The 26,289-nt window shown below is 35.3% G+C and overlaps 1 protein-coding gene across 2 annotated transcripts in view; it reads right to left on the bottom strand.

Moving 5' to 3' along the window:
• Positions 1 to 26,289, bottom strand: part of DIAPH3 (diaphanous related formin 3) — a 503,028-nt gene that overhangs the window by 222,495 nt on the left and 254,244 nt on the right. For both annotated transcript variants that reach the window (XM_017538779.2, XM_017538781.2), the window contains 2 exons: positions 21,235 to 21,329; positions 16,832 to 16,933 (listed from right to left, as the gene is read on the bottom strand). In XM_017538779.2, coding sequence (XP_017394268.1) covers positions 16,832 to 16,933; positions 21,235 to 21,329 — 197 coding nt within the window. The remainder of the gene's footprint in view (positions 1 to 16,831; positions 16,934 to 21,234; positions 21,330 to 26,289) is intronic.

Here is a 26,289-nt window from a genome sequence, read left to right as displayed (position 1 = left end):
TGGCAGAAACCTGGATTTTAGGAAATACAAGGTTGAGGAAAAAGTCGTCTCTAACTGCTAAGAGAGATCATTAGTGAGGCCAGCAGTCAAAATCATAGATAATTCCAAAGGAGGTGGTAATAAGAATTCAGTAGGAAGTAAGGAGCTAAGACCACAGCAGACATTCCCTCCTAGGAAAAAAAGAAAAGAAAAGAAAGCCCTCATAAAAGAACATAAAGTAATAGAATGAGAATAAGAAAATTGAGCAGTAAAGAAAAAGACTGTCATGAAGCTAAATGAACTAGTTTTCTCCTAATTACATTAAAAATATAAAAGGTTTTTTGGAAATTTTGGGTTATAACTTAGGAAAAACAAATACAGCTTCAAGGAAACTTATAATAATATAAAGCTGCTGAAACCTTAAATCTTTTCAGAACATACTAGCATTCAACTGATCAGAATGATTTAGGCGCTTTACTAAGGCTAGTGATTCCAAGGGGAGCTACTTAAGAAGGAAACATTGATAAAATAATGTAGAAAGACTCCACTTGTCCACAACATAAAACTTCAGTAATGCCACATAACTTACTATAAGAAGGAGACACATAATGCTACAACAAGGAACAAAATATTGACAGAATCAAAACTGACCTAATGATAGTTTCCGCATAAAGCCACAAACTACGAGAACCCTTAAACAAATTAAAATTTATATTACTAATCTTGATTATTTAATGAACAAATGTAAGCCAATGTACTGTAAGTGGGATAGTATAAACACAAAAAAAAGGAATTTCCTAACAGATAACAATTTTAACAATTCCTAGATTTTTGCTGGCAGAAGGAATTTGGACAAATATAGTAAGTCAAATGATTTGGTAGTGGTGATGCTGGTGATATACAAGTTAGTATTAGCATTTCACTAAACGGAAAAAAACACTTTGACTACTTGGTAACCACTCTTCTAAATAAATGTAATATCCAAACTTGGATATAAAATCGGCATCCTTGGATAAGAAAGAAAAATAGCCGGGCGCGGTGGCTCAAGCCTGTAATCCCAGCACTTTGGGAGGCCGAGGCGGGTGGATCACGAGGTCAAGAGATCGAGACCATCCTGGTCAACATGGTGAAACCCCGTCTCTANGTAATCCCAGCTACTCAGGAGGCTGAGGCAGGAGAATTGCCTGAATCCAGGAGGCGGAGGTTGCGGTGAGCCGAGATCGCGCCATTGCACTCCAGCCAGGGCAACAAGAGCAAAACTCCGTCTCAAAAAAAAAAAAAAAAAAAAAAAAAAAAAAAAAAGAAAGAAAGAAAAATAGCAGTAATAATGGATAATAGCTGACTTGCAGGATAGGAAACGTGACCCAATGTTAAAGGGAAAAAAAACAAACACATTTATCCTGTGAAAAGAGCCAAGTCTGGTATGGAAGATAAGGATGTTTAATGAAGCATATAATTTAATACAAAATAAAAATATAAGAAAAGCAAAATAGGAAAGAAAAATCAACTCAGACAAAGACTATAATTAACCAAATACATATGGGGCCAAAACACTACCACCCTTTGTCCCAGGAGCCACAACGTGAATGAAGTTAAATAAAACTTTTAAAAGTTGATTCTGTGTATCCCAGAGAAATTTTCAAGTGCCTCAAAGTGGCAGTTTCCCTGTTAAACTGGGGATAGAAAAAGAAAAAATGAAAAAGAAAGGCCTACTCAAGTGAAGTCAGTGGTCAGTCCACAAGAATAATGAGCCAAACGAGGTAGGTGACATTCTAGAAGTGTATGCATTCACTGGGCTGTTTAAGGATGGACAGGGGATTCCTTTCCCATTTGGGTCTTGTATTTCTGAAGACAGAAGGTGGTTATTTGGTTTCTGCAAAGAAAAGCAGAGAGGAGACTGATCCTAAACAAAAACACAATGTAAGTTAAAGTCAATTTCTAAAACCCTTTCCCTTTGCATTTATTTACCTTTTCCCCACCCCCTGTGTGCATCTAATTCTTTGCCACTATATCAAGAACCCTGTGCCTAAAAACAACACAGTGTGGTAGAAACAAAATGAGATATGGAAATGTACGTTTAGAATGCCTCAAGTTAAATCTTTCTCTTTTGCTTATGGCATAGGGAGGGGGACTTGGTTACGTAATCTATTTTATACGAGTTTCTGTTCTTGCAACCCTGAGGAGCTATTATAAGGAATGTATCATATACATGTATATAAACATATTTTGTGAAATTTAAATCACTAAACAAAAGTCATATAATACAACTGCTATGTAATTACTTTTCTGCTCTATAGTGGCAATATTATGCCATTAACCTGAAACTCCAAAACTGACCTCTCTCCCCACTCCCTTTACCCAAATCATCATCTTTTGAGTATTACAAGTCACAGATACCATATTTTAAAAATTAATCAGACTAAACGAATGTAGAGTAAGATTTTAATCTTCTCTAGGTATCCTATAGCATGATATGATTTACAAACAGAAGGACCTGATGTTTTATATCTCAGGTAGTTACATGAACTTGCAGTATTTTTTCGAGGGGGTCCTTGAACACACATCTATAACAACTATTCAGCTGTTATTGTACACAACTTGTTGATTTTAATTTCAGGGGATTCCAAGAAATACCAGGATACCTAGTCAGAGAGTCAGAGGTAGGGAGTTTTTAAAGGCTCATATTTCTAGCCCCAACATGTGCAACTAATATCAGAAGAGAGCTTAACCAAATTACTTTTTTAGTAATGTAGATTATACTCTTAAAACCCATTCTGTTGAAAAGAAAAGAAATAATCCAGCACCATGTCTCAATATGAGGTCTGGAAGTCACAACAACTGATCACACTGAAATGCTCATTATCTAGTATCTACCTTTATGTCACCCCCTATATGACATCCCCTTTGCTTTTTACTACAATCGTGTCTACTTGAAAGCCAAAGTACAGAAAGTCTGAAAGGTAAAAATTGCTCAAAAAGAGTTATTTAAAAAATAATTTTGTGTTTCAGAAAATCATTGAGAAAGAGGAGGGTATGCAAAGAAAAGAGAGTAGAGGAGATCATCTGAGTAAGACTCTTATTCACATGTTAGAAGAAATGGGAAAAGGATTAGGGAGGAGTCAGACATTAGAAGCACAATGGAGCCAGGAGAGACAACAAAAAGTAGATATAACTAATAGGGTGAAATGCTGACTAGAGGTCAAGAGCACACAAAATGAGAGATAAAAAAACCTAAGCTAAATCTAGAATTATGAGGTTGTCTATATCACTAAGAATAACTCTACAACAGTGATGGGCACAAAAAAGTACATACATAAAACATGCTAAGGAATCAGAATAGTAAGAGAGAAAATTCTAACAGTAAAGTGGAAGATAGTTCTTAAAGAAAGTGGATGCTGAACTGGATCGCAGTAGATGAGAATAAAAACATGCAACGTAAAAATAAGAGAACAAAGGCTGGGCATGGTGACTCATGCCTATAATCCCAGCACTTTGGGAGGTCAAGGTAGGTGCATCACTTGAGGTCAGGAGTTCAAGACCAGCCTGGCCAACCTGTTGAGACTGTCTCTACTAATAATAGAAAAAAATAAGGCAGGTGTTGTGGCACATGCCTATAATCCCATTTACTTGGGAGGCTGAGGCAGGAGAATAATTTGAACCTGGGGAAGTGGAGGTTGCACTGAGCTAAGATCATGCCACTGCACTCTAGCCTGGGCAACAGAGTGAGACTCCACCTGAAAAAAAAAAAACAAACCTGAAAATGAGGATAGCAGCTAACATAGCTGGGCATTTACTATTCACCATATAGTACACACCTGCATGCTCTCCTAATCTCGCCACAACTCTGTGAGACAGGTTCTGTATTCACATATATTTTATAAGCAAAGGAAACGAAGCTGAGAGGTAGTAACAAACTTGTACAAAGTTTCATAACTAGATGTGGAAAATTCAGAATCAAACCCAGGTCTTCATAATCAGATTAGAAACACAAGGAAGGACAGTTGAAGGTATCTGGAATACCAAGACAAACTTATTTTAACCCAGACTCAAGTTTTGATACTAAGAACACATTGCCAGGCAAGTCTCAATAAGCCAAGAGCTAAATGATTTTAGTTTTTCATATTTAAAGTACATAAAGCATCTGAGGGAAATTTACTTATTCATTCATCAATATTTACTGTATAATACCAGATATTGTTTGAGGCATTAGGAATTCACCGGTGAATACCGGAGAGAATGATTTCTGCCACCATAGATACTTGTGGCAGGCTAACTAGGTTAATGGACAGAGCGTAATACAGTAAATCAGAAGCCGATGAGTACCAGCAATAAAAATAATGCAGTGAAGAGGTATAATGGTTAATATTGAATGACAACTTGATTAGATTGAAGGATGCAAAAGTATTGTTTCTGGGTGTGTCTGTGAGGGTGTTGCCAAAGGAGAAGATTAACATTTCAGTCAGTGTACTAGGAGAGGCAGACCCACCCTCAATCTGGGTGGGCACAATCTAATGAGCTCCAGCATGGCTAGGATAAAAACAGGCAGAAAAACATGGAAGGACTAGACTGACTAAGTCTTCTGCCCTCCATCTTTCTGCCATGCTGGCTGCTTCCTGCCCTCAAACACTGGACTCCAAGTTCTTCAGCTTTTGGACTCTTGGACCTGCACCAGTGGTTTGCCAGGGGCTCTTGGGCTTTAGACACAGACTAAAGGCTGCACTGACAGCTTCCCTACTTGGAAGCTTTGAGATTTGACTGGCTTCCTTGCTCCTCAGTTTGCAGACAGCCTATTGTGGGACTTCACCTTGTGATCCTGTGAGTTGAAACTCCTTAATAAACTCTCTTTCATATATACACCTATTCTATTAGTCCTGTGCCTCTAGAGAACCCTGACTAATACAAGAGGAAAAGAAGTATTTCGAGTAACTGATTATGCAATTTCAAAGAGGGTACTTAGAGAAGACTTCCACAAAGGACACATAAAAAAAGATCAGAAAGAAATGAGAGAGCAAGCCATTTGAATAACTGGAGAAAGCAAGGTACAAGTGAAAAACTCTCAAGAATGTGATTGGTATGTTTAGGAAACAGAATAGAGGCCATATGATTAAAGTTGCTTTAGCCAGGGGGAACGGTAAAAGATGAGGTAAGAAATACCAAAGCATAGACAAATTATGTAAAGCCTTGTAGACTACTACAAGAATTTTGGGCTTTCCTCTGAGATGGGAAGCCATTGTAGGGTTACAGGCAGAAACAGAACATTATCTGACTGAAGTCATTGGCTGTTGTGTTAAGAATAGACTGTGCTGAATATAACTTGAGACGTTTTTTAATATCAAATTATTTCACAAATTTTACATGCGTGTGATACAAAACACAAGCAAAATTTTGTGCCTTCTGCCATCTATTAAAAAAAGGAGAGATCAATATAAGTCACAGTTGAAATTTCAAACTTTTTAAGAAACTTACCAGTATTAGCAGCTCAAGGAAACAGCATAATATTCTGATCATGCTGTGTTTTTATTAGTTCTAATAAATTAAAGAGTTGCAGAGTTATTTAATATAGCTGACATTCTACTAATTTCAAGGGAACGAGAGTAACAAAAGCTCATAAGAGAATTCACTCAGAGCTCAATTCCACTTATCCTCCCACTCTACAGAGAACACAATTGGTAGTATGTGAGTGATTTTTCCCTGTAATGGCAGGATTTGATATTGCTATTTTGATGGAGATTTGAACTAAATGAACTCAATCCTTTGATTAAATGAGAGTTATTTTATCAAGGAATATGCCTGCACACTTCTGGCATTTTAACTTTATCTTAGTTCATAATATAGGAACTATATATTTATTATCATGATGTATTAGAGATTATTCCATTTTCTTCCATATGAGAGCAAGGTCTGGAGGCAAAAGCAGTTTTGTCTTCTTTCACTGTACGGACACATATTCTCATGACCACTACCTTCTTTCTAAACGTCCTTGATGAATTATATATCCTACAAATGTCAAATATCCCTCTCACCCCAATTCCCGGTTAGTTTTTGAAACGGACTGCAATAGTGTCATATTATAAAATCACCTTGTACAATTCCCTAGATAAGGGATTGCAACTGTCCTTTGAGAGGTGGTAACCAGCAGCAAAAACAAACAAAACCTTGCTGATGATGTGCCCCTCTCCAGGGAGAAGACAGAAAAACAGTAAGGTTTGCAGATTTCACCTTGCCCTTCACTGGCTCTTGTGTTACATTTCTAATTCACTCCCTCAGTGATCTCATCCACTCCCATAGCTTTGTATGTGACCTGTATGCTACTGGCTTCCAAATTTATACCTCCATTTCTGAACTCCCAGCTTATACCCCCATATCCATACTTCATACGTCCATTTAGAGGTCAACAGACACTTAGTTATCTTCCCTTGCATAATCTGCTCCTCTTGCAGGACTTTCCGTCATCTCTATAAATGGGAACTCTTATCTTTTTAATTGTACAGCCTAAGAACCATAGAGTTATTCATGATTCCTCTTACACCCCAAATCCAATCTGTCAGAAATACTACTTCTCTACTTTCAAAATCATCTTCTCTCCAAAATCCACTTCTCACCAGTACATTGCTGCCAAGCCTGTTAAGCTACCACAAATTCACACATTAATAATGAGATCACTGAAATAGCATGTTAACCAGCCACTGGGTTTAATTATATTCTCACCTCACCCTACTATCTGTTTCTCCACATAGCTGTCAGCATAACACTTCTATGGCATCGGTCTGATCATTTCACCCCTTTGTTTATAACTCACTAACAGCTTTCTTAGAATAAAATCCATGATTCTCACACTATGGCTTCAAGGCCATGCATGATCAAAGTCCTCGTGGCTGCTTTACACCATCTCTTACCATCTCCCTCGTTCACTCTGCCACAGCCACTGGCCTCACATAGCCAAACACACTTATCCCTCAAGGCCTTGGTGTTTGTGGTCTCTTCTGTCTATAACATGCTCCCTCGAGATACTCACACCTTTAGCTAAAGTCACTCAGGCTTCTGCTCAACTCTTACCCTTCAGAAAGTCCTTCCTAACCACACTAATTGCACACACAAACACATCCATCCTACCACTTCCTTCAGAGCATTCACTACTATCTGATATCACATTATTGTTTATGCATATATTGTTACCATCCCCAGTGAAAACAGAAGACAAGTAAGGACTAAAAGACAGGCTCATTGTATTAAACTCAGAGTCTACAGCAATATCTAGCACGCAAAAGGTGTTCAATAAATATTTGTCAAAAAATGAATAAATTATTGTTGAATCAAGGAGACAAAGTATTCAAAGGAAATTTATGAGACAATGGTACAGTCTACCAATACAAACTCAAGGTCTAAGTTCACCCAACAAAATCCAAATCCCCGTAACATCCTAAGACTGAAACATACACTACCAGAATAGTTGCTACCAGGAAACATTTCCCCAGAATCATCTAATGAGAATGTAAATAAAAATGTATAAAGTTCAGTAGTGTACCCAACCTATCAGCAGTAAAAGCAATGTTAAGTTCCACCATAAAAAAGCCTGTAATTTTCCATGAATGTTAGTATATTTAGTTAGATCAATAAATCAATTATACATTATTTTAGACTGTTAAATATATAAAGAAAAAAATGTGTATGGTTGATTTGGTTTCGATTTGAGTCCCCACCCAAATCTCAAGTCAAACTGTAATTCCTAATGTTAGAGGTGAGGCCTGGTGGGAGGTGACTGGATCATGGGGGCGGATTTCCCCTTTGGTGCTGTTCTCGTGATAAGAATTCTCAGGCAATCTGGCTGTTTAAAAGTGTGTTGCACCTCCCTCCCATCTTATTCCTGCTCTGAGCACGTAAGACGTACATGCTTCCCCTACGCCTTCCACCATGATCATAAGTTTCCCAAGGCTTCTCCAGAAGCTGATGCTGCCATGCTTCCTGTACAGCTTGCAGAACTGCAAGCCAATTAAACCTGTTTTCTTCATAAATTACCCAGTGTCAGGTGTTTCTTTATAGTCCTAGCACTTTGGGAGGCTGAGGCAGGCAGATCCCTTGAGGTCAGCAGTTCAACACAAGCCTGGCCAACATCATGAAACATCGTCTCTACTAAAAATTCAGTAAAGTTAGCCAAGCATGGTGGCGCACACCTGTAATTCTAGCTACTCAGGTGGCTGAGGCATAAGAATCGCTTGAACCGGGGAGGCAGAGGTTGCAGTGAGCCAAGACTGTGCCACTGCATTCCAGCCTGGGCAAAGAAGTGATGCTGCATCTCCAAATAATAAAAATAAAAATAAATAAAGTGACAAGAATAACTGAAAACAATGACTGAATGCTTTTGATCCTGAGAGACGCATACCTCAAAGATTTAAAATAGCTAGAAATATAGTTATGAAATAATAGTTTATTATTTCAAACAAACGTTCTCACTGTGTAAAAAAAGATTTCCAGATGAGATTACCAAATGGCCATCTAAAGCATCATGGAACTTGAGGTACCTTAGTCAACTGGACAAGGTTGCGGCAGTGGATGAACGGAACTTCTATTTTCTAGGAAGAAAAGACAGTAGATTCTGCCAACTTCAGGCTAGCACCACTTATGTAATTGACAGACAACATCAAAAATGAATTATTAAGGAGAAAAGGAAGTAGTAATTACAAGAAACCAATATGGGTTCTTGAAAAAATTTTATCAGAGTAATTTCAATGCATGTCTTTTGTTAGGAGATTGAACTCTGCGAAATATGATTGATTTTGTACCTGGATATTTGCAAAGCCTTGAAATAGTCAACACCTAAAGAATGCAAGAAAGATTTAGAGATATTTCATCTGGGAAAGCGTTGGTTTGGTGGAGATACCTCGTCAGGCTCCTTGCCTATCTTGGTCAATCTTTATTATAAAGTGTTTTGATAAGCCATGATTCTTATACCAAATCACAATTTCCTAAACATCTTTTAGGAAATAAAACTACTAAGTACTAAAACAAGTACTGTATAGAGTACCATGAGTAGTCACACTCAGAACAACATGGCCTTCTGAGTTAAAGATTAGGAAAAAGTTCAATCTAAGGTGTTGTACAAGACAAGCCTACAAGTTAATTGGCAATAACACTCAGGGTGTAAGTTCTCTTCTTTTAAAAAAAAAAGTGTGAATTATGAACCCAGTTATTGATTTCTTGGTCCACTTTTGAATTAACCCATTTTCACTCACAGAGAAATCACCTACAGATTTTTTAACATAAATCTCAAAAATACTCAACATGATTTTTAAAAACACTGTTTTCATTTTACTGTTCTTGCTATATTTTTTCCATCCTTTCTGTTCATCTCTTCCATATTTCATACATTCACTTAACCTGTATTTATTATGTGGCGCTACGTGTCAGTAGATGTGCCACATGCTGAGAACAAAAAGATGAGCATGATACACTCTACCCTGTCAAAAAGATCACAGCATAAATGAAGACTGTGACTTGTAAAATAACACTTATATTCCAGTATAATACAAACCATTTAGAGATATGCACAGGGTTCTGTGGTAACAAAGAGGAAAGATACTGAAAATTGCAGAGAATGAAGTGTTAGGGAAAGCCCCCCAAAGAGGCTTCCTCAAAGGGGAAAGGAAGGAAAAGCAGAATATTGACAGGTTAGAGCACGATGCTTTCAGAGCTCAGCAAATTGTCCAGCAACGATGAGGCAGAAAGAGAAAAGTAAGATATGAGGTAGAAGGTGAATGGCAGGAACTGCTTCATTGAAAGCCGTAATGCTGGGCAGGAAGGACAGGATTATAGATGAGCCTGAGAAAACATTTAGGGGTAATAGGTATGTTCATTATCTTGATTGTTGTAATCATTTCATGGATGTTTTCATATGTTAAAATTAATCAACTGCTATACTTTAAATATATGCCATTTATTGTGTCGCTTTGCCTAAATGATGCTTTTTTTTAAAGGCCTAATACTCTTCTAAGAATTTTGGGTATCAATGTAAAAGTCTCAGGGAGCAACTGAAGGAATTTAGAGTCAGTGAAACACATATAGGGGCATTTCATTCTCCATTTTACATCTTTACAAGATCCTCCATTTAATCAAATTAAAGAATTAACCAACTGCTATTTTCCATGCACCCATCATGTACAAAGAACCAGTGTGTCCCTAAAAAAATAACACATCTCTATCATTGAGTAATGTAGATTTTCTTTATTTTAATTCACTTTTAAAACCAAACTTCAAAGATGTAAGATACAGCAGATATCATAAATAAAAAGACAAGAGGCAGTGAGAAAAATTGCAAATATTTACAAGAGTAGCATTATAGAATATATAAGAAGCTCTTACAAGCTATAAGGCAATAAAATAGGAAAAACAACAATATTAACAGGGAATTCTAAGAAAAAATATAAACAACCAATAAATATATAACTGCTTCAATCTCATTTAATAACCAGGAAATATAAAATAAGTAAAATAAAAGTCACCAAATAAAAAAGAAAAATATTAGTGATTATGCAAGGAAAAGAACCACACTTATATTATTCATAAAAGTGTAGTTCACATGCCTATGGAAGGGCAATTTGACAGTAACTAGCAAGATTAAAAAGGCCTTTCAATTTAGCAATTCTAAGACTATTTCCTAAAGAAATAATATAATGAATAATAACAAAAGTATGATTGTAAGATGATTTACACTGATTCATTCTCAATTTATTTAATACTCAGAACAATGCAATGTAGGTAGGCACTATTATTGTCCCTGTTATAGGGAAAATAATGGTCCCTCAAAGGTATCCATGTCCTGATACCTGATACTTTTAAATGTGTCACCTTACATAGCAAAAGGACTTTGCAGATGTTATTAAGGATCATGAGATGGTGAAGATTACCCTGGATTATCTGAAAAGAACCAATATAATCACAGGTTCTTTGTAAGAGGGAAGCAGGAGGGTCAGAGAAGGGGTTGTGATGACAAAAATAGAAGTCAGAGCAATGCTGAACCATGAACCAAGGAATGCGGGCAGTTTCTCAAAGCTGGAAAAAGCAAGGAAATAAATTGTTCCCCTAGAGCCTTTGGAAGGAATGCACCCCAACTAAACCATTTTGGACTATTGATCTCCAGAACTGCAAGACCATAAACTTGTGTTGTTTTAAACATAAACTTGTGTTGCTTTAAGCCACCAAGTTTGTGGTAATTTGTTATAGCAGCAACAGTAAACTAATATAGTCTTACTTCATAAATAAGGAAACAACAGTACCAAAAAATGAGTACCTACCAAAGATCATACAGCTAGGAATAGGTACAGCTAGGATTTAAAGCCAGACCATGTTCATAGCTATACTAATGCACTGCCTTCAAATACATATACAAAGATGTATACAGAATTATTTTTTAAAAAACCTGAAGCAGGAAGAAAAACTAGAACTAAGTATCCTTCATTAAGAGAATGATTAAAAGGAAAAATCATAACATGGGCTATAAAATACAACACAAGAATTTAAAAACAGTACAACATGAAAAACATATTCAAAATATATGACACAGGAAAAAAAGCTTCAGAACAATGGATTTTTTTCCTAATGTTCATATGAACATGAATACATTGGTAAATACATAGAAATGGAATTAGAAGTCCAAAAGATTGTTAAAAATGTTAATTTGTGTGGAATGAAATGTGGTAGTGGGATACAGGGACCTCTACATAGTATTCAATATTTTTATGTTATTTGAATGTTTTACAATAAGAATATGTGGTGTATTTTAAATGCAGGGAGATATGTATGAACTTCCTACATTTTTCATTAAAAAGGCCTCAGCTGCACAAAGTTTAAAAGCCCTGCCCTACAGTGACACCAAATGGTGGTAGATCAAACTACAGCACACAAACAGAACATTTGTTCAATTCAATCTTAAAGGTTTGATTCCTTTGAAGAACAGGCAGCTTAACAGAATTAAATAACATGGAGACAAATACTCAAAAACTTAAAAGTTTTTAATCAAAGAAAGTCTAGTACACCAAGCTTCAATTGCAAATTTTTAGGTCTCTTTCCAAACTTCAGCTAATCTTCTGATCCCACTGCATATTTACATAAATCATTTCTCACAGTTAAACCACGCCACTGCAAGCACTGTGATTTTACCTAATAGCTTATTGATCAAAGAAACCCTACAAATACAAGAAATGCAGTTATACAACGAAAATCAGGCTCTACTCCCTGGGAATCAACCTTTGGTAAGAAGGTAATATTTTGGGAGGATCGACAAGAAGGTGTTGGGGCTGAAGAGGGATGGAAAGAATCCAAGAAGAGATACAAGCAATGACTCCAACTAATGACAAAGTATGTTTTCATTTGTTAATCTAGTGACAGAAAATTAAGCTGAGTAAAAGAGGAGGCTATTGCCTCTCAAATGCACATCAATTTGTTCACAAGAAAATTTTGTCCTGCACTGTCCAGGGAAAAGAATATTTCAAACTAAGCACATTAGTCAGTATTCAGTGTCTTCTGCCCAGAAACTTAACAGACAAAAATAGCACGCAAATGGCTTTATTCATTACAAGCCACTACAAAAAGCTACAGAGACAGACCCCCTCTCAGGGAATTCCTCTAAAACACAATTTGGCCAGAATCCCTAGTCTCTTGGCATTACAGTTTATCGGATTTTTGATGTGTTACTTTTCATATACCAAAATCTCCTAGAAAACACAGGACATGAATTATAATCATCTACAAAAACAAGTCAATAATACAATTAAGCAGTAAGGCCCTGAAATCATATAACTGTATTCCAATCCTAATAGGTACAAGCCAACCTACAACCACATGTCATCAGCACTATTTTACCAGACACATGGATGATAGGCTCTAGAAGACCTTGAGAGCTATCCTGATCAAATGGGTCCATGTTGTCACAAGAACCACATGGAGAACAGTTCAAAAGGTAACTTAAGTTTCTGAATTACTATAAATAACAGATGAATGACTAAGAACTGAGTACCACAAAAAGTACTCATGTCTACTACATAGACATTTAAGACTCTAAATTATAAAGACAGATAATATCAGCATTAAATAGTTTTGCTTCCAATTTCAACAGCAACATAAATATGAACATGAAAATCTATATTACAGAAAATGTGAAAAAATAGACATATCAAATGGCTTAGTGATTAGAAGTTTCAAGAATATACAATTTAATAGAAACTAACATATAATTCTCACAGTAAATTTGTATACCATACTCTATAAGATATAGAGCCCTGAAAAACTGTATCTAAGTAATACAGAATAAAAGTAAGACACACAGCTGGGTGTGGTGGCTCACACCTGTAATCCCAGCACTTTGGGAGGCTGAGGTGGGCAGATTACAAGGTCAAGAGATTGAGATCATCCTGGCCAACATGGTGAAACCCCATCTCCAGTAAAAATAAAAAAAATTAGCGGGGCGTGGTGGCGTGCGTCTATAATCCCAGCTACTCGGGAGGTTGAGGCAGGAGAATCACTTGAACCCATGAGGCAGAGGTTGAAGTAAGCTGAGATCTCACCACTCCACTCCAGCCTGGAGACCAGTATATAAATTATTTCTGGTATATGCTAATCGGACTTTAATTGACATTGGTTACTAATATTTTGGCTGTGTTACTTTTACACCCTGACTTTCTATAAAAGAGAAAATAACATAAACACCAATGTCGCGGTGGAGCTGCACCTTATGTTTTTTAACTAATTCTTATAGTTGACTATATAATGCAAACAATTTTACTGAATTTAATCTACTCTCTCAAGTTTGGGTGTCAGTTTAAATAAAACGCACCTTTCCAAAAAATTTATAATTAATATAAATCAAATTAATGAATTTACATAATTGGATAAAAGAAACAGTGGCAAGTAAAAACTGTAGAATTTTAACCAGTTTTTGTTTAAGTGAAAATGCTAGAAATCACATCATCAGTCTACGGAACCTAAAGATGAAAGAGTTAAGAGCTAGTTTATCTACAGTGAAAAACAAATGAAAAGTCAAGCTTTGGTCCTATTTGGAGCTTCGAAAGCACTAAGGCTACCCCAAACTCTTGACTTTTTCTTATTTCTAACTGTGTGGTAACTTTTCAGCTAGAAATGATTAGTACATTTCAAATGTACTTTAAATTTACGCTAAATCAAGAGGTAAACTTCTTTTTAAGGCAAGGACGTCTTATAGAAATATGCAATTTAATTCATCTCATGTTAACTGTCCATTTTTTACATAAATACTTCAAAAAGTTTATTACTTTAAAAATGAAACATTATTATAGAAGTCTTATAGTAATACGCACAGTAATTATAATCAATTTCTTAAAATCATCAAATTACTGTATTACTGATACAATGTTGATAAACTGAAAACACATTATTCTTTAATAAGTTAGCAAAAGTTTTTAATCTAGAAAGGAGTACAGAAAATTTCACTGTCTAACGCTCTATGACCAGTATTTTGTTGGTTAATGATCAAGGATTGTTTGGCGCTTTAAGCAGGTTTCCCACTTCTTTTTGGATAGCAGAAGTTGAGAAGTAGTGAGAGCCAGATTGGAAATAGTGAAAATTAGAAATGGAAAAAGGTAAAATCAAAGAGCATTATTATTTGATTAAAGAAAAAAAAAAAAGGATTTCATTTTGTTCCTCAACTTTCATTCTGTTTTTCCACCAATACAATTACTTTTTAAAATATTACTACCGTAGAAACCAGAACTTAAAACAATTTGTTCAGGAGTATTCATATAATCAATAGATGACTAAAGCATTGTTCATACTGTCTATAGGAGATGTTTTTCAATAGCATTACTCTTTCCAAATTACATTTCATTGGCACTCAGGTATGACTCAGCATGAAATGCGTAGATTCCAGATCAAGTTTGAGTTGACATGTCCTGAAAGGGAAGTGATCCATCCCTATCTTAAAATAAAAACTATTACTTCTAGCATTGGTATTTGGGAATTCATTTATTTTAATTTGCTGATGCCCAAAAGTATACTCTTTGTAAATCAAAGCTTTTTAATGTGAATTCTAAATTTTTAACAAGACATAACTTGGCTATTTTAAATAAATTGAAAGTGTCTGCAAATTTGAGCAGTCTTCTTGAATCACTAGAACAGAGAAATAGTTTTAAACCTTTACTATGATAGGCAACATAAAAAATTACTTGTTAAATAGACATTTTCATATAGCTTTGAATGGTATCAGATTTAACGTACACGGGAAATATTTCAATAATTGTAATTTTACACAATTATTTTAATTCAAGAATCAAAACATAGGTAAAAATAAACACTCTAAATAGCCCATGGTTAAAAATGTAATGCAAATTCTCCCTTATTCACCTATTTTTATATGGAAGACATGGTAAATAAAGTATCAAACAGACAAACTGACCAGGTAATAGAAAACAAAGCAAGTGAGGAAATACAGAGAAAAGAAAGGAGACAGAAAAAGGGTGGGCAGGGAAGAGAATACCCTGAAGAATTAGATTAAAAAGTGAACATTTTTTTTTGTTTTGATAAAGACAATGAATTTAAAAATTTTAGAATAGGCCAGGTGCAGTGGCTCACACCTGTAATCCCAGGCTTTGGCAAGCGGATTACCTGGGGTCAGGAGTTCGAGACCAGCCCAGCCAACACGGTGAAGCCACATCCCTACCAAAAATACAAAAAAAAAAAAAAAAAAAAAAAAAATAGCTGGGTATAGTGGCAGGCGCCTGTAATCCTAGCTACTCCGGAGGGTGAGGCAGGAGAATCACTTGAACCTGGGAGGTAGAGGTTGCAGTGAGCTGAGACTGTGCCACTGCACTCCAGCCTGGATGGCAGAGGAAGATTCTGTCTCAAAGGAAAAAAAAAAAAAGTTTTCCAATGAAAATAATAAAACTGTGAATAAGGAAAATCATGTTTTTTCCTTTTGTGTTCTATTTAGAGTTTTTTGAACTTTGGTGGAAGTGATGAGGAGTAGAGTGGGTTTATAAAGACATAGGAAGGAATTTAAAAGCAAATGTCTACGAGGTGCAGGCACAGCTATTAAGTAACTTAATCTGAATTTTTAAAATTCTGTCAAACAAAATTCCATCTTGGCCCTGGAGATTATTAATATAACTGAAGATGAAAGGGAAAAAATAAACAATCTTATTAGAGAAACAAAACTAAAGTATTGTTATAATGACAAAATGTAATTAGCCTAAAAATAATAATTTAATGGTAGGAGAAAAGAACACAGAAAAGAAACCGTGATAAAAATCTTAAAATTTGAAGTTGCAATACAGCTAATATATGCCACTGGAAATTCTTTTCACTACTTTAGACCCCAGCTTATACAAAATAAAAGGCTAGAACAAGATGATTATCAGGGTACCTCAAAGATTTTCTAAAATGAATTCATTTTTCATCCTAAACGCCAAGAAAGAGACTCTATTTATAATTTCAGTCTAAACTATGAGATGAATTCAAGTAAGTGATCAGAAGAAGAAACCAAATTACTCTCGCAATATGTAGGAATACACAGCTCTAGAATAAATCACAAATATACTCTCTATTCATAAGAAGTACAGTTTTTACTTTACATTGACATTAAATAGAGAGCAAAAAAATTAAACATACACTTTTCAAAAGTGCCTTGGACTTCATTTAATGCCAGAGTTTCAATATATATTTTAAATCAAAATAATTTCACATGAATATCCTCAGGTTTAAAAAAAAGCAAGATGGATATTAAATGTATGTGAATACTCACATGCTTTTTTACATTTAACGATATAAAAACGCTTAACATGTTCTCTTGTTTGGCACAGTATAAAAATCCTCTCTGAGACTTGGTACTTACCACAACAGCAAACTGCTCGGGTTCACATAAGTTGTTATATTCACTCTTGAACTGCGACAGTGAATTTAACTGCTCTTGATCAGGAAGATGCTTTATTAAGTTCTAAAAATTAAAACCGGAAGGAAAGATATTCACTTAAGGCACTTCTTGAATTTTAAATATATAATCTAAAAATTACTGAAAGAAAACCAGTGAAGTTAATCTTTAGTTTTACTTCTAGGTAACCTCCTTCCTAATAAGCCTTAAGCAAAATTCCCTGCATCTTGAAAACAGTCAATTTTCCATTTCTCTATCCCAGAGTTACTATATATTCAAATCAAGCACTACTGAAACTGAATGTTTACTTGATTAGCTATATAATTGAGAAAGAGAACTCAACCTATACCAAAGGAACAGCTTTCTCACCTGGATGAACGTGATCCATTACATTTCAGCTTTAGGGAATTAAATGTCAGAAATTTCAGGCAAAGCCAAACATATTTTAACACTTCACTCAGGGGGTTAAAAAAGCAATCATCATATTGCTACAAAAAGGCATGGGAAGGGGCAGAATAGAAATCAAGGGAATGTTAATGGCAGTGCTTGTAAGATTTACCTATAGGATTATAGTTTTAATAATAACTGAAGATGTCTCTAAAACAAAGACAAAGTAACTCTTCTGATCTGAAAGAAAATTTTAAAAGGTGTTGAAGACACATGATGGTTGATATACCTTGCAGATAAAAAGATCCTTTAGAAACTTAAGCCACACACTTAAACAAAAGAACACCCTGAAGAAAGAATAAAGGAATACACAAGATTATGTCTTCCTGATAGAACTTAAGTGATTAAAGAATTCCTTGGACAAAGTCTATATAGATCCATTGTATCAAAATATAATAAACTATAATAGTGTTACAAGAAATTAGTGCATTGATATTAAAATTAAGATTAAAAAAAGTGGTTGGTGCTCACAATTCCAAATTACAGCATAAGTAAATTCTGTACAAGTCCAAAGTCGAATACAAACTATAATTAAGCCTAAATCATGCTATATATATTTATGGGGGGAAATTCCCCAAAGGTGTTATTAGTTAAAAATACTGTTAGAGAATGTTATACATCAAAAACAATTAGATCAAAGAACAGCACATTGACTCACTGTGTACCTTTGGACAAAAACTTGGTTAACTGGCCAGAAACAAAACAAAAAAAGTGGCATTTTAAGATCATCCCTAGACAAAGTATTCACTATTAATACTATCAAACTGAATAAAAATAGAAGTATATGATTTCCCCACATAAAGAGAAATTTCACTTAGTGGAATTGCTTGAGACCTGGTTATTTATATTTTTTTTTACCCATTCTAGTTGACAGTTGGATTGTGAGTTAGATTTTATTACATCAGGCCTCTGAATTTCTTTAGCATCCTTTTAGATGACAATCAAATCCCCCTGAATATCTAATATATAATTAGGTTTTCGTCTTTCATCTGAATTTTTTTTATTTTTCACTTCATTCATTTTACATTCTAATATAAAAATACTATTGTGATTTTTCAGTGTATGGTCCAACCTCCCTTTGTCTCTCCCCTTAGACAAATTCCCCATAACCTTCACAAATCTTAAGCTCCTGTCCAGCTATATTCTGCACAGATACACACACATGCCCAGCTTTTCCCTCACAGCCCACAGTATTATTACTGCCAAAAGAATCGCCCTTCATTGTATTTTTCATGCAACTCCTCTCCTCTGTTCTACATCTATACTTATTCAACCTTTACATACCCCTGCCTCCACACTCACAAAGCATACTCCCCCAACATATTCTATTGTTCTAAACCAATCTTAAAACTTTGCTTACCTTGCTTTACAATTATGTATGTAAATGTCATTTCCCTTGCCAAACTATAAATTCCAAGAAGGTCAAGTCTAATCTTTACTGAGACTAATATACAGGCAGGTGCAGTGGCTCACACCTATAATCCAGAACTTAGGGAAGCTGAGGTGGGCAGATCATTTGAGGACAGGAGTTCAAGACCAGCCTGGCCAACATGGTGAAACCCCATTTCTACTAAAAATACAAAAATTAGGTGGGTATGGTGGCAGGTGCCTGAAACCCCAGCTACTTGGGAGGCTGAGGCAGAAGATTTGCTTGAACCCAGAAGGCGGAGGTTGCAGTGGGCCGAGATCACACCACTGCACTCCATCCTGAGTGACAGAGTGAGACTCTGTCTCAAAAAGAAAGAAAAGTAATAAAAAATAAAAATTATTGAGCCTAATACAATCCCTGGACATGGCATATAAAATATTTGCAAAATGAATTAATAAATGACTGATATGACAAATACAGGTAAATGGGTAAAAATGATGTGGGAAAAGTGGCAGGAAAAATGGCAAAACAATGACATACTGCTGACCTCTAGATATAATATGAATAAATAACTAAATATGTCAAAATATAATCATCACAGTGAACACCGCAAACCAAAATCATGATTATTACAACATAAAGCTCTGTTCCCATGCCCTGGTCAAAATAGGAAGTTCTTCACATTAAAATGAGGAATATACTTTTAAAATTAAGAGTTCAAATAACAAGAAATTCTCACTTTTTAATGAATACATTAAAACTTTATATATGTTCAAAATAAATTTTTATGTTTTAAAAATACCCAAGACTGGTTTTATATTAAGAAAGTATGATAGGCACAACAATGACAACCATTCCTAAAGATGTACCCCAAAACCTGAGAAAATATTAAGTTAAATGGCAAAGGGGATTTAGGTTATAGATGGAATTAAAGTTGCTATCAGCTGACCTTAGAGTGGTTATCCTGAATTATTTGGATGTGCCCAATGTAATCAAAAAGTCCTTAAAAGCAGAAATGAAAAAACAATAGAGCTGGAGTGAGATGTCACTGTGAGACAAAGGAATCGAAGGATGCAAGATTGCTGGCTTGGAAGGTGAAGGAACGGTTCCATGAGCCATAAGCAACCATGAGAAGCAGGAAATACAAACGGATTCTTCCCTATAGCCTACAAAAGGAAACACAGGGCGTTCTGCCAATACTTTGATGTTAGCATAGTAAGGCCAATATCAGATTCTTGGTTTACAGGAATATAAGGAATAAATTTGTGTTATTTTAAGCCATAAGTTTTTGGTGAATTGTTATAGTATCAACGGAAATCTAATACGTTAAAAAATATATGGAGCTGAATGTACTTCAGACATGAATTTTAAAAAGCAAATCATCTTTTTTCTATTATAAAACAAAACCATGTGTTCATTTAAAACATTCATGTAATCAAGCTAAAAGTGACTCTGTAAATATTTAACTAATTCATTATAAGAAATACAAACAAGTATTGAGTAGAAAAATTTTATTTAAGGAACTTGGAATCTATTCCCAGCAAGACAGCACACACATAATCAACATGAACAAAGATAAAAATCCAGTAAAAAGAAACTGAGAGTGAAAAAAATGCTTAAATAAGACCAGTTAAATTAGGTAGTTTACGAGTCTCAGGGACTCACAGCACAAATCACTGGTGAAATTATATGACCACTACATTTACAATATAGGAAAGGCGAAACTTAGAACAACTTCCAAAGATATCATTTACTGATTAGTTAAAATGTTCAAAATAATTTTAATTGCTTGTTGGCACTAACAAATATTTGGTTTCTTTTTATTGTTAAGTAATTATTTTCCTAAATATATCCACTATCAGAACAAAAGGTAGTATGCTGAAGACTTTGTCTCACTATATAATTTGGGTTTTGATTCTCCAACTTTAAATTTTATCAAGATATACATTAATGATTTCTTATGTGGAACTGAGCAATAACTTCGACACGATTCATTTGAATTCATTTGAAAATGAATTCATTTGAAAATACTATCAATAAAAACCACTAATAAAAATTTTCTAGCCTTCTGAATAAATTCAGAATACTATGTAAACAATCTCTAATATTCCCAGGAGCCCAACTGACTCAAGGAAGAATTGTTAGTAAAGGTAATTGTAAATGAAAACTCCCTTAATCTTATATACCATGTAATAATATCTTCATAAGCTAAAGAAAAACACACTCTAAAAGGGCTATAGAAACAAATTTTAAGTAACACATTAATAATCTAAACTATAACAAAAAATGTAAAACTAAACAATTTGCTTTTCAGAAACAGTAACTTAAAATACTTAAAATGTAATCATTGATAGCATTATATTTCATGTGCAGTTAAAAGAAGATGCAGCTTTCTCTCCTGGCAATGCAGAAGTTATGCTAAAACTAATTATGCAGCAATGATTTTCCAGTTGAATGATTTGGGTTAAGAACTTTGCTTCACTTACAGATTTCTATTTAATGAGAAACTTGCAATGAAATATTGAAATTTAAGCTGTGCCTGTTGGTTTACCTGAATCATAGACTCTGCCAACTGTGTTTCATCCACTTCCAATATCATCATTCTGATTTCCTCATATGGCACCCGAAAAGAGCTCAGGAAGATTGCTAAAAGGGAGAAAGAGAGAAAGATTTACAATAAGGAAGGTTAAAAAAAAATTCCAGCCGGGCGCGGTGGCTCACGCCTGTAATCCCAGCACTTTGGGAGGCTGAGGCGGGTGGATCACGAGGTCAAGAGATCGAGACCATCCTGGTCAACATGGTGAAACCCCGTCTCTTCTAAAAATACAAAACATTAGCTGGGCATGGTGGCGCGTGCCTGTAGTACCAGCTGAGGCAGGAGAATTGCCTGAACCCAGGAGGCAGAGGTTGCGGTGAGCCAAGATCGTGCCATTGCACTCCAGCCTGGGTAACAAGAGCGAAACTCCGTCTCAAAAAAAAAAAAAAAAATCCAGATGTAGTTCTATTTATAAAATTTAAAAATTGACAAAATAAGAGAATTCAAACATTTAATGTATTTATTATTATGGGGGAAACTTCCATTACCACATTTTATACTCTCCTGAAGTTTTAAAACTAGTGTTTAAACAACAATCTTTTGTTATTGCACTGGATCCAAGGTTTTTAAATGCTCAATTATTTATCTACCATACGAATGATGCCAACTTTCATGTGATAACAAAAAATGAAATAAGTTAGGTACACTATAAAAACATCACATTGTAATGAAAATAATGATAAAACCACAGTATGTAGATTTAATATTTGTCTAAACATATGTGTTATTTGCTTTTATCTCTTCTAGCCTTAGGAAAGAATTCAGGAAAAAGTATTTTAAGAAAACTGCTTAGCAGTACATTAACACTTTTATAAGTAACAGTAGCACTTCACTATTCAGAAACATTGTAAACAGTACCCTAGAGAAATCTTTACATGTAATTAAAGCTTAAAATATCCAATTTTAGAAAACACATTCTCATTGAAAATTATCCAAATGGACTAGATAGTATAGTATGTTATCACTGAGAATTCTAAGTACTATTTACATCTTTCTTGATGCTTCTTATATCAACTAATAATTTCCTCCAAAGTTATTGAAGTATAAGGATATTTTCACAGCAACAGATACAATGCTTTTGCTAGTTCACCCCTTATTCTACTATTATGTTTCTACACTCAAAATGTCACTACTTAACCATACCCAGCACCTGCAAATCAATAGCCCGTTTTTTTTTTTTTAATTTAGTGAATTTCTATGTCATCTGGTATGTGTATATCTAGATAAAGACACTATGTTCAGCATCTCATATCTGTGGGGTCTGCATTCACAAATTTGACCAACTATGGATCAAATTCAATCCACAGAAGGTTCAATCTAAAGATACAGAAACATGGATATAAAAGCCAACTATAAGGAACTTGAGCATCTATGGACTTCGGTATTCATCAGGGGTCCTGGAACCAATCCCTCTGACATCAAAGGATGACTATATTTTATAAAACTCAGGAAACAGGATCTGCTTCTTTTCTGTATTGTCGTTGTATTCCTGATTTGTGAGAATATCAAGTATCTCCTACAGATTAACAAGGACACCATCTGTGTTCATCATATCACCAATACACACAATTCTGAACCCAAGAAATCACAAATATGAAATAATTATGATAGAACTCACAGATGTCTATATAATCCCTAATATCCCAAGATTAAGATAAAATATGTAAATGGTATGAGTAAATAGAGATTTATAATACTACAAAAAATAACTCCATAGCAGACACTAGAATATGCAAAAAATATAATCACTGAAGACAGTGAAGTAGGGCTCTCCAGTAATTCTGCACCACTACCTCATATAAACATGAATTTGAACAATTAGCCACATGTGAAAAATACCTTTAAAAGAGAGAAAACCAGTGAAAAAATCATTGTACCAGCTACAGTCTAATACTAAAGAAAGATATATTGATGATATAAAGAATGTTTTACATTACCGATTTCAAACCCTTCCCCAAAGTCAAGCAGCATAGGAAAAAAAAGAGATACTGTCGACTTGAAAAAAAGAGAGGGAAGGGAACAAAGAAATTTGCCTTTGTCCATAACAACAAATCTACTGCTGTAAAACGCTCATGGTCTCTGATTCGTGACAGGTATCTGCAATCTAAGCATCTAGGCTTACACAGGTAGCAGACAGGAATCTAAAGGTCCTTTGAAAAAGACTTCAGTTCTGGCCCGTGTCACTGAGAAATGACTGCAGTGACTTTCGTTTACAGAAAATCCTCAGTGGCAAATACGCAACAGAAGCTATGGGCTTCAGGAACCACCCTGGACTGCAACAGCATTAAGAATCACAAAAGTAAGCCTGATGCTAGGCCAGCTGTGGGGGCAAAAAATGTCGAGCTTGGGCTGCACCAGCCAAAGCACTTCTAGGCTTAAGGTACTCCCTAGCACTGCACCAACAACAGCAATCCATACCAGATACTCTATTCAATAACCCTAAATAGACTTACTGTTGAAAGATTACCTAAATTTAAAAAAAAGCAAGAGACGCAATTCTCATCTCTGATACAACAGACTTTAAACCAACAAAGATCAAAAGAGACAAAGAAGGGCATTACATAATGGTAAAAAGATCAATGCAGTAAGAAGACCTGACGATCCTAAATATATATGCGCCCAATACAGGAGCACCCACATACATGAAGCATGTTCTTAATGACCTACAAAGAGACTTAGACTCCCACACAATAACATTGGGAGACTTTAACTCTCCACTGTCAATATTAGACACATCAACAAGACAGAAAATTAACAAGGATATTCAGGACTTGAACTGAGATCTGGACCAAGCAAATCTAATAGACATCTACAGAACTCTCCACCCCAAATCCACAGAATATACATTCTCCTCAGCACATCACACCTACTCTAAAACTGACCACATAATTGGAAGTAAATCACTCCATAGCAAGCGCAAAAGAACAGAAATCACAACAGTGTCTCAGACCACAGTGCAATCAATTAGAACTCAGAATTAAGAAACTAACTCAGAACCGCACAACTTCATGGAAACTGAACAACTGGCTCCTGAATGTCGACTGTATAAACAATGAAATGAAGGCAGAAATAAAGATGTTCTTTGAAACCAACAAGAATAAGACACAACGTACAGAATCTCTGGGACACATTTAAAGCAGTCTCTAGAGGGAAATTTAGAGCAATAAATGCCCACATGTGAAGCAAGGAAAGATCTAAAATTGACACCCTAACATCAAAATTGAAAGACCTAGAGGAGCAGATCAAAAAAATGCAAAAGCTAGCAGAAGACAAAAAATAACTAAGATCAGAGCAGAACTGAAGGAAATAGAGACACAAAAAAAACCTTCAAAAAATTATTAAATCCAGGAGCTGGTTTTTTGAAAAGATCAACAAAATAGGCTACTAGCCAGATTAATAAAAAAGAAAAGACAGAAGAATCAAATAGATGCAATAAAAAATGACAAAGGAGATATCACCACTGATTCCACAGAAATACAAACTACCATCACAGATTACTACAAACAACTCTACGCACATAAACCACTAAACCTGGAAGAAATGGATAAATTCCTGGACACTTGCACCCTCCCAAGCCTAAACCAGGAAGAAGTTGAAACCTTGAATAGACCAGTAACAAGGGCTGAAGGTGAGGCAGCAATTAATAGCTTACCAACCAAAAAAAACCCAGGTCCACATGAGTTCACAGCCGAATTCTACAAGACACACAAACAGGAGCTGGTATCAATCCTTCTGAAAGTATTCCAAACAATACAAAAAGAGGGAATCCTTCCCAAATCATTTTATGAGACCATCATCATCCTGATACCAAAACTCAGCAGAGAATCAACAAAAAAGAAAACTTCAGGCCAATATCCATGATGAATATAGATGCAGAAATCTTCAATAAAATACTGGCAAACCAATTGCAACAGCACATCAAAAAGCTTATCCATCACGATCAAGCAGGCTTCATCCCAGGGGATGCAAGGCTGGTTCAACATACGCAAATCTATAAACGTAATCCACCACATAGCCAAGACAATCCTAAGCAAAAAGAACAAAGCTGGAGGCATCATACTACCAGACTTCAAACTATACTACAAGGCTACAGTAATCAAAACAGCTTTGCACTGGTGCCAAAACAGAGATATAGACCAATGGAACAGAACAGAGGCCTCCGAGGCAACGCTACACATCTACAACCATCTGATCTTTGACAAACCTGACAAAAGCAAGCAATAGGGAAAGGATTCCCTATTTAATAAATGGTGTTTGGAAAACTGGTTAGCCATGTGCAGAAAGCAGAAACTGCACCCCTTCCTGAGAACTTACACTAAAATCCAGATAGATTAAAGACTTAAACGTTAAGACCTAACACCATAAACACCCTAGAAGAAAATCTAGACAAAACCATACAGGACATAGGCATAGGCAAGGACTTCATGACTAAAGCACCAAAAGCATTGGCAACAAAAGCCAAAACAGACAAATGGGATCTAATTAAACTCCAGAGCTTCTCTACAGCAAAAGAAACAATCATTAGAGTGAGCCAGCAACCAACAGAATGTGTAAAATGTTTTGCAATTTACCCATCTGACAAAGAGCTAATATCCAGAATCTACAAAAATCTAAAACAGATTTACAGGAAAAAAAAAAACACCCATTCAAAAGTGGGCGAAGGACATGGACAGACTCTTTTCAAAAGAAGACATATACAAGGCCAATAAACATATGAAAAAATGCTCATCATCAATGGTCATTAGAGAAATGAAAATCAAAACCACATTGAGATACTATCTCATGCCAGTTAGAATGGCAATCATTAAAAAATCTGGAGACAACAGATGCTGAAGACGATGTGCAGAAACAGGAAAACTTTTACAGTGTTGGTGGAAGTGTAAATTAATTCAACCATTGTGGAAGACAGTGTGATGATTCTTCAAGGACCTAGAAATAGAAATTCCATTTTACCCAGCAATTTCAGTACTGGGTATATATCCAAAGGATTATAAATCGTTCTATTATAAA

The sequence above is a fragment of the Cebus imitator genome, unplaced genomic scaffold (genome assembly GCF_001604975.1).
Source record: "Cebus imitator isolate Cc_AM_T3 unplaced genomic scaffold, Cebus_imitator-1.0 Scaffold114, whole genome shotgun sequence".
Taxonomy (NCBI): domain Eukaryota; kingdom Metazoa; phylum Chordata; class Mammalia; order Primates; family Cebidae; genus Cebus; species Cebus imitator.
This window is presented reverse-complemented; position numbering and strand designations above follow the sequence as displayed.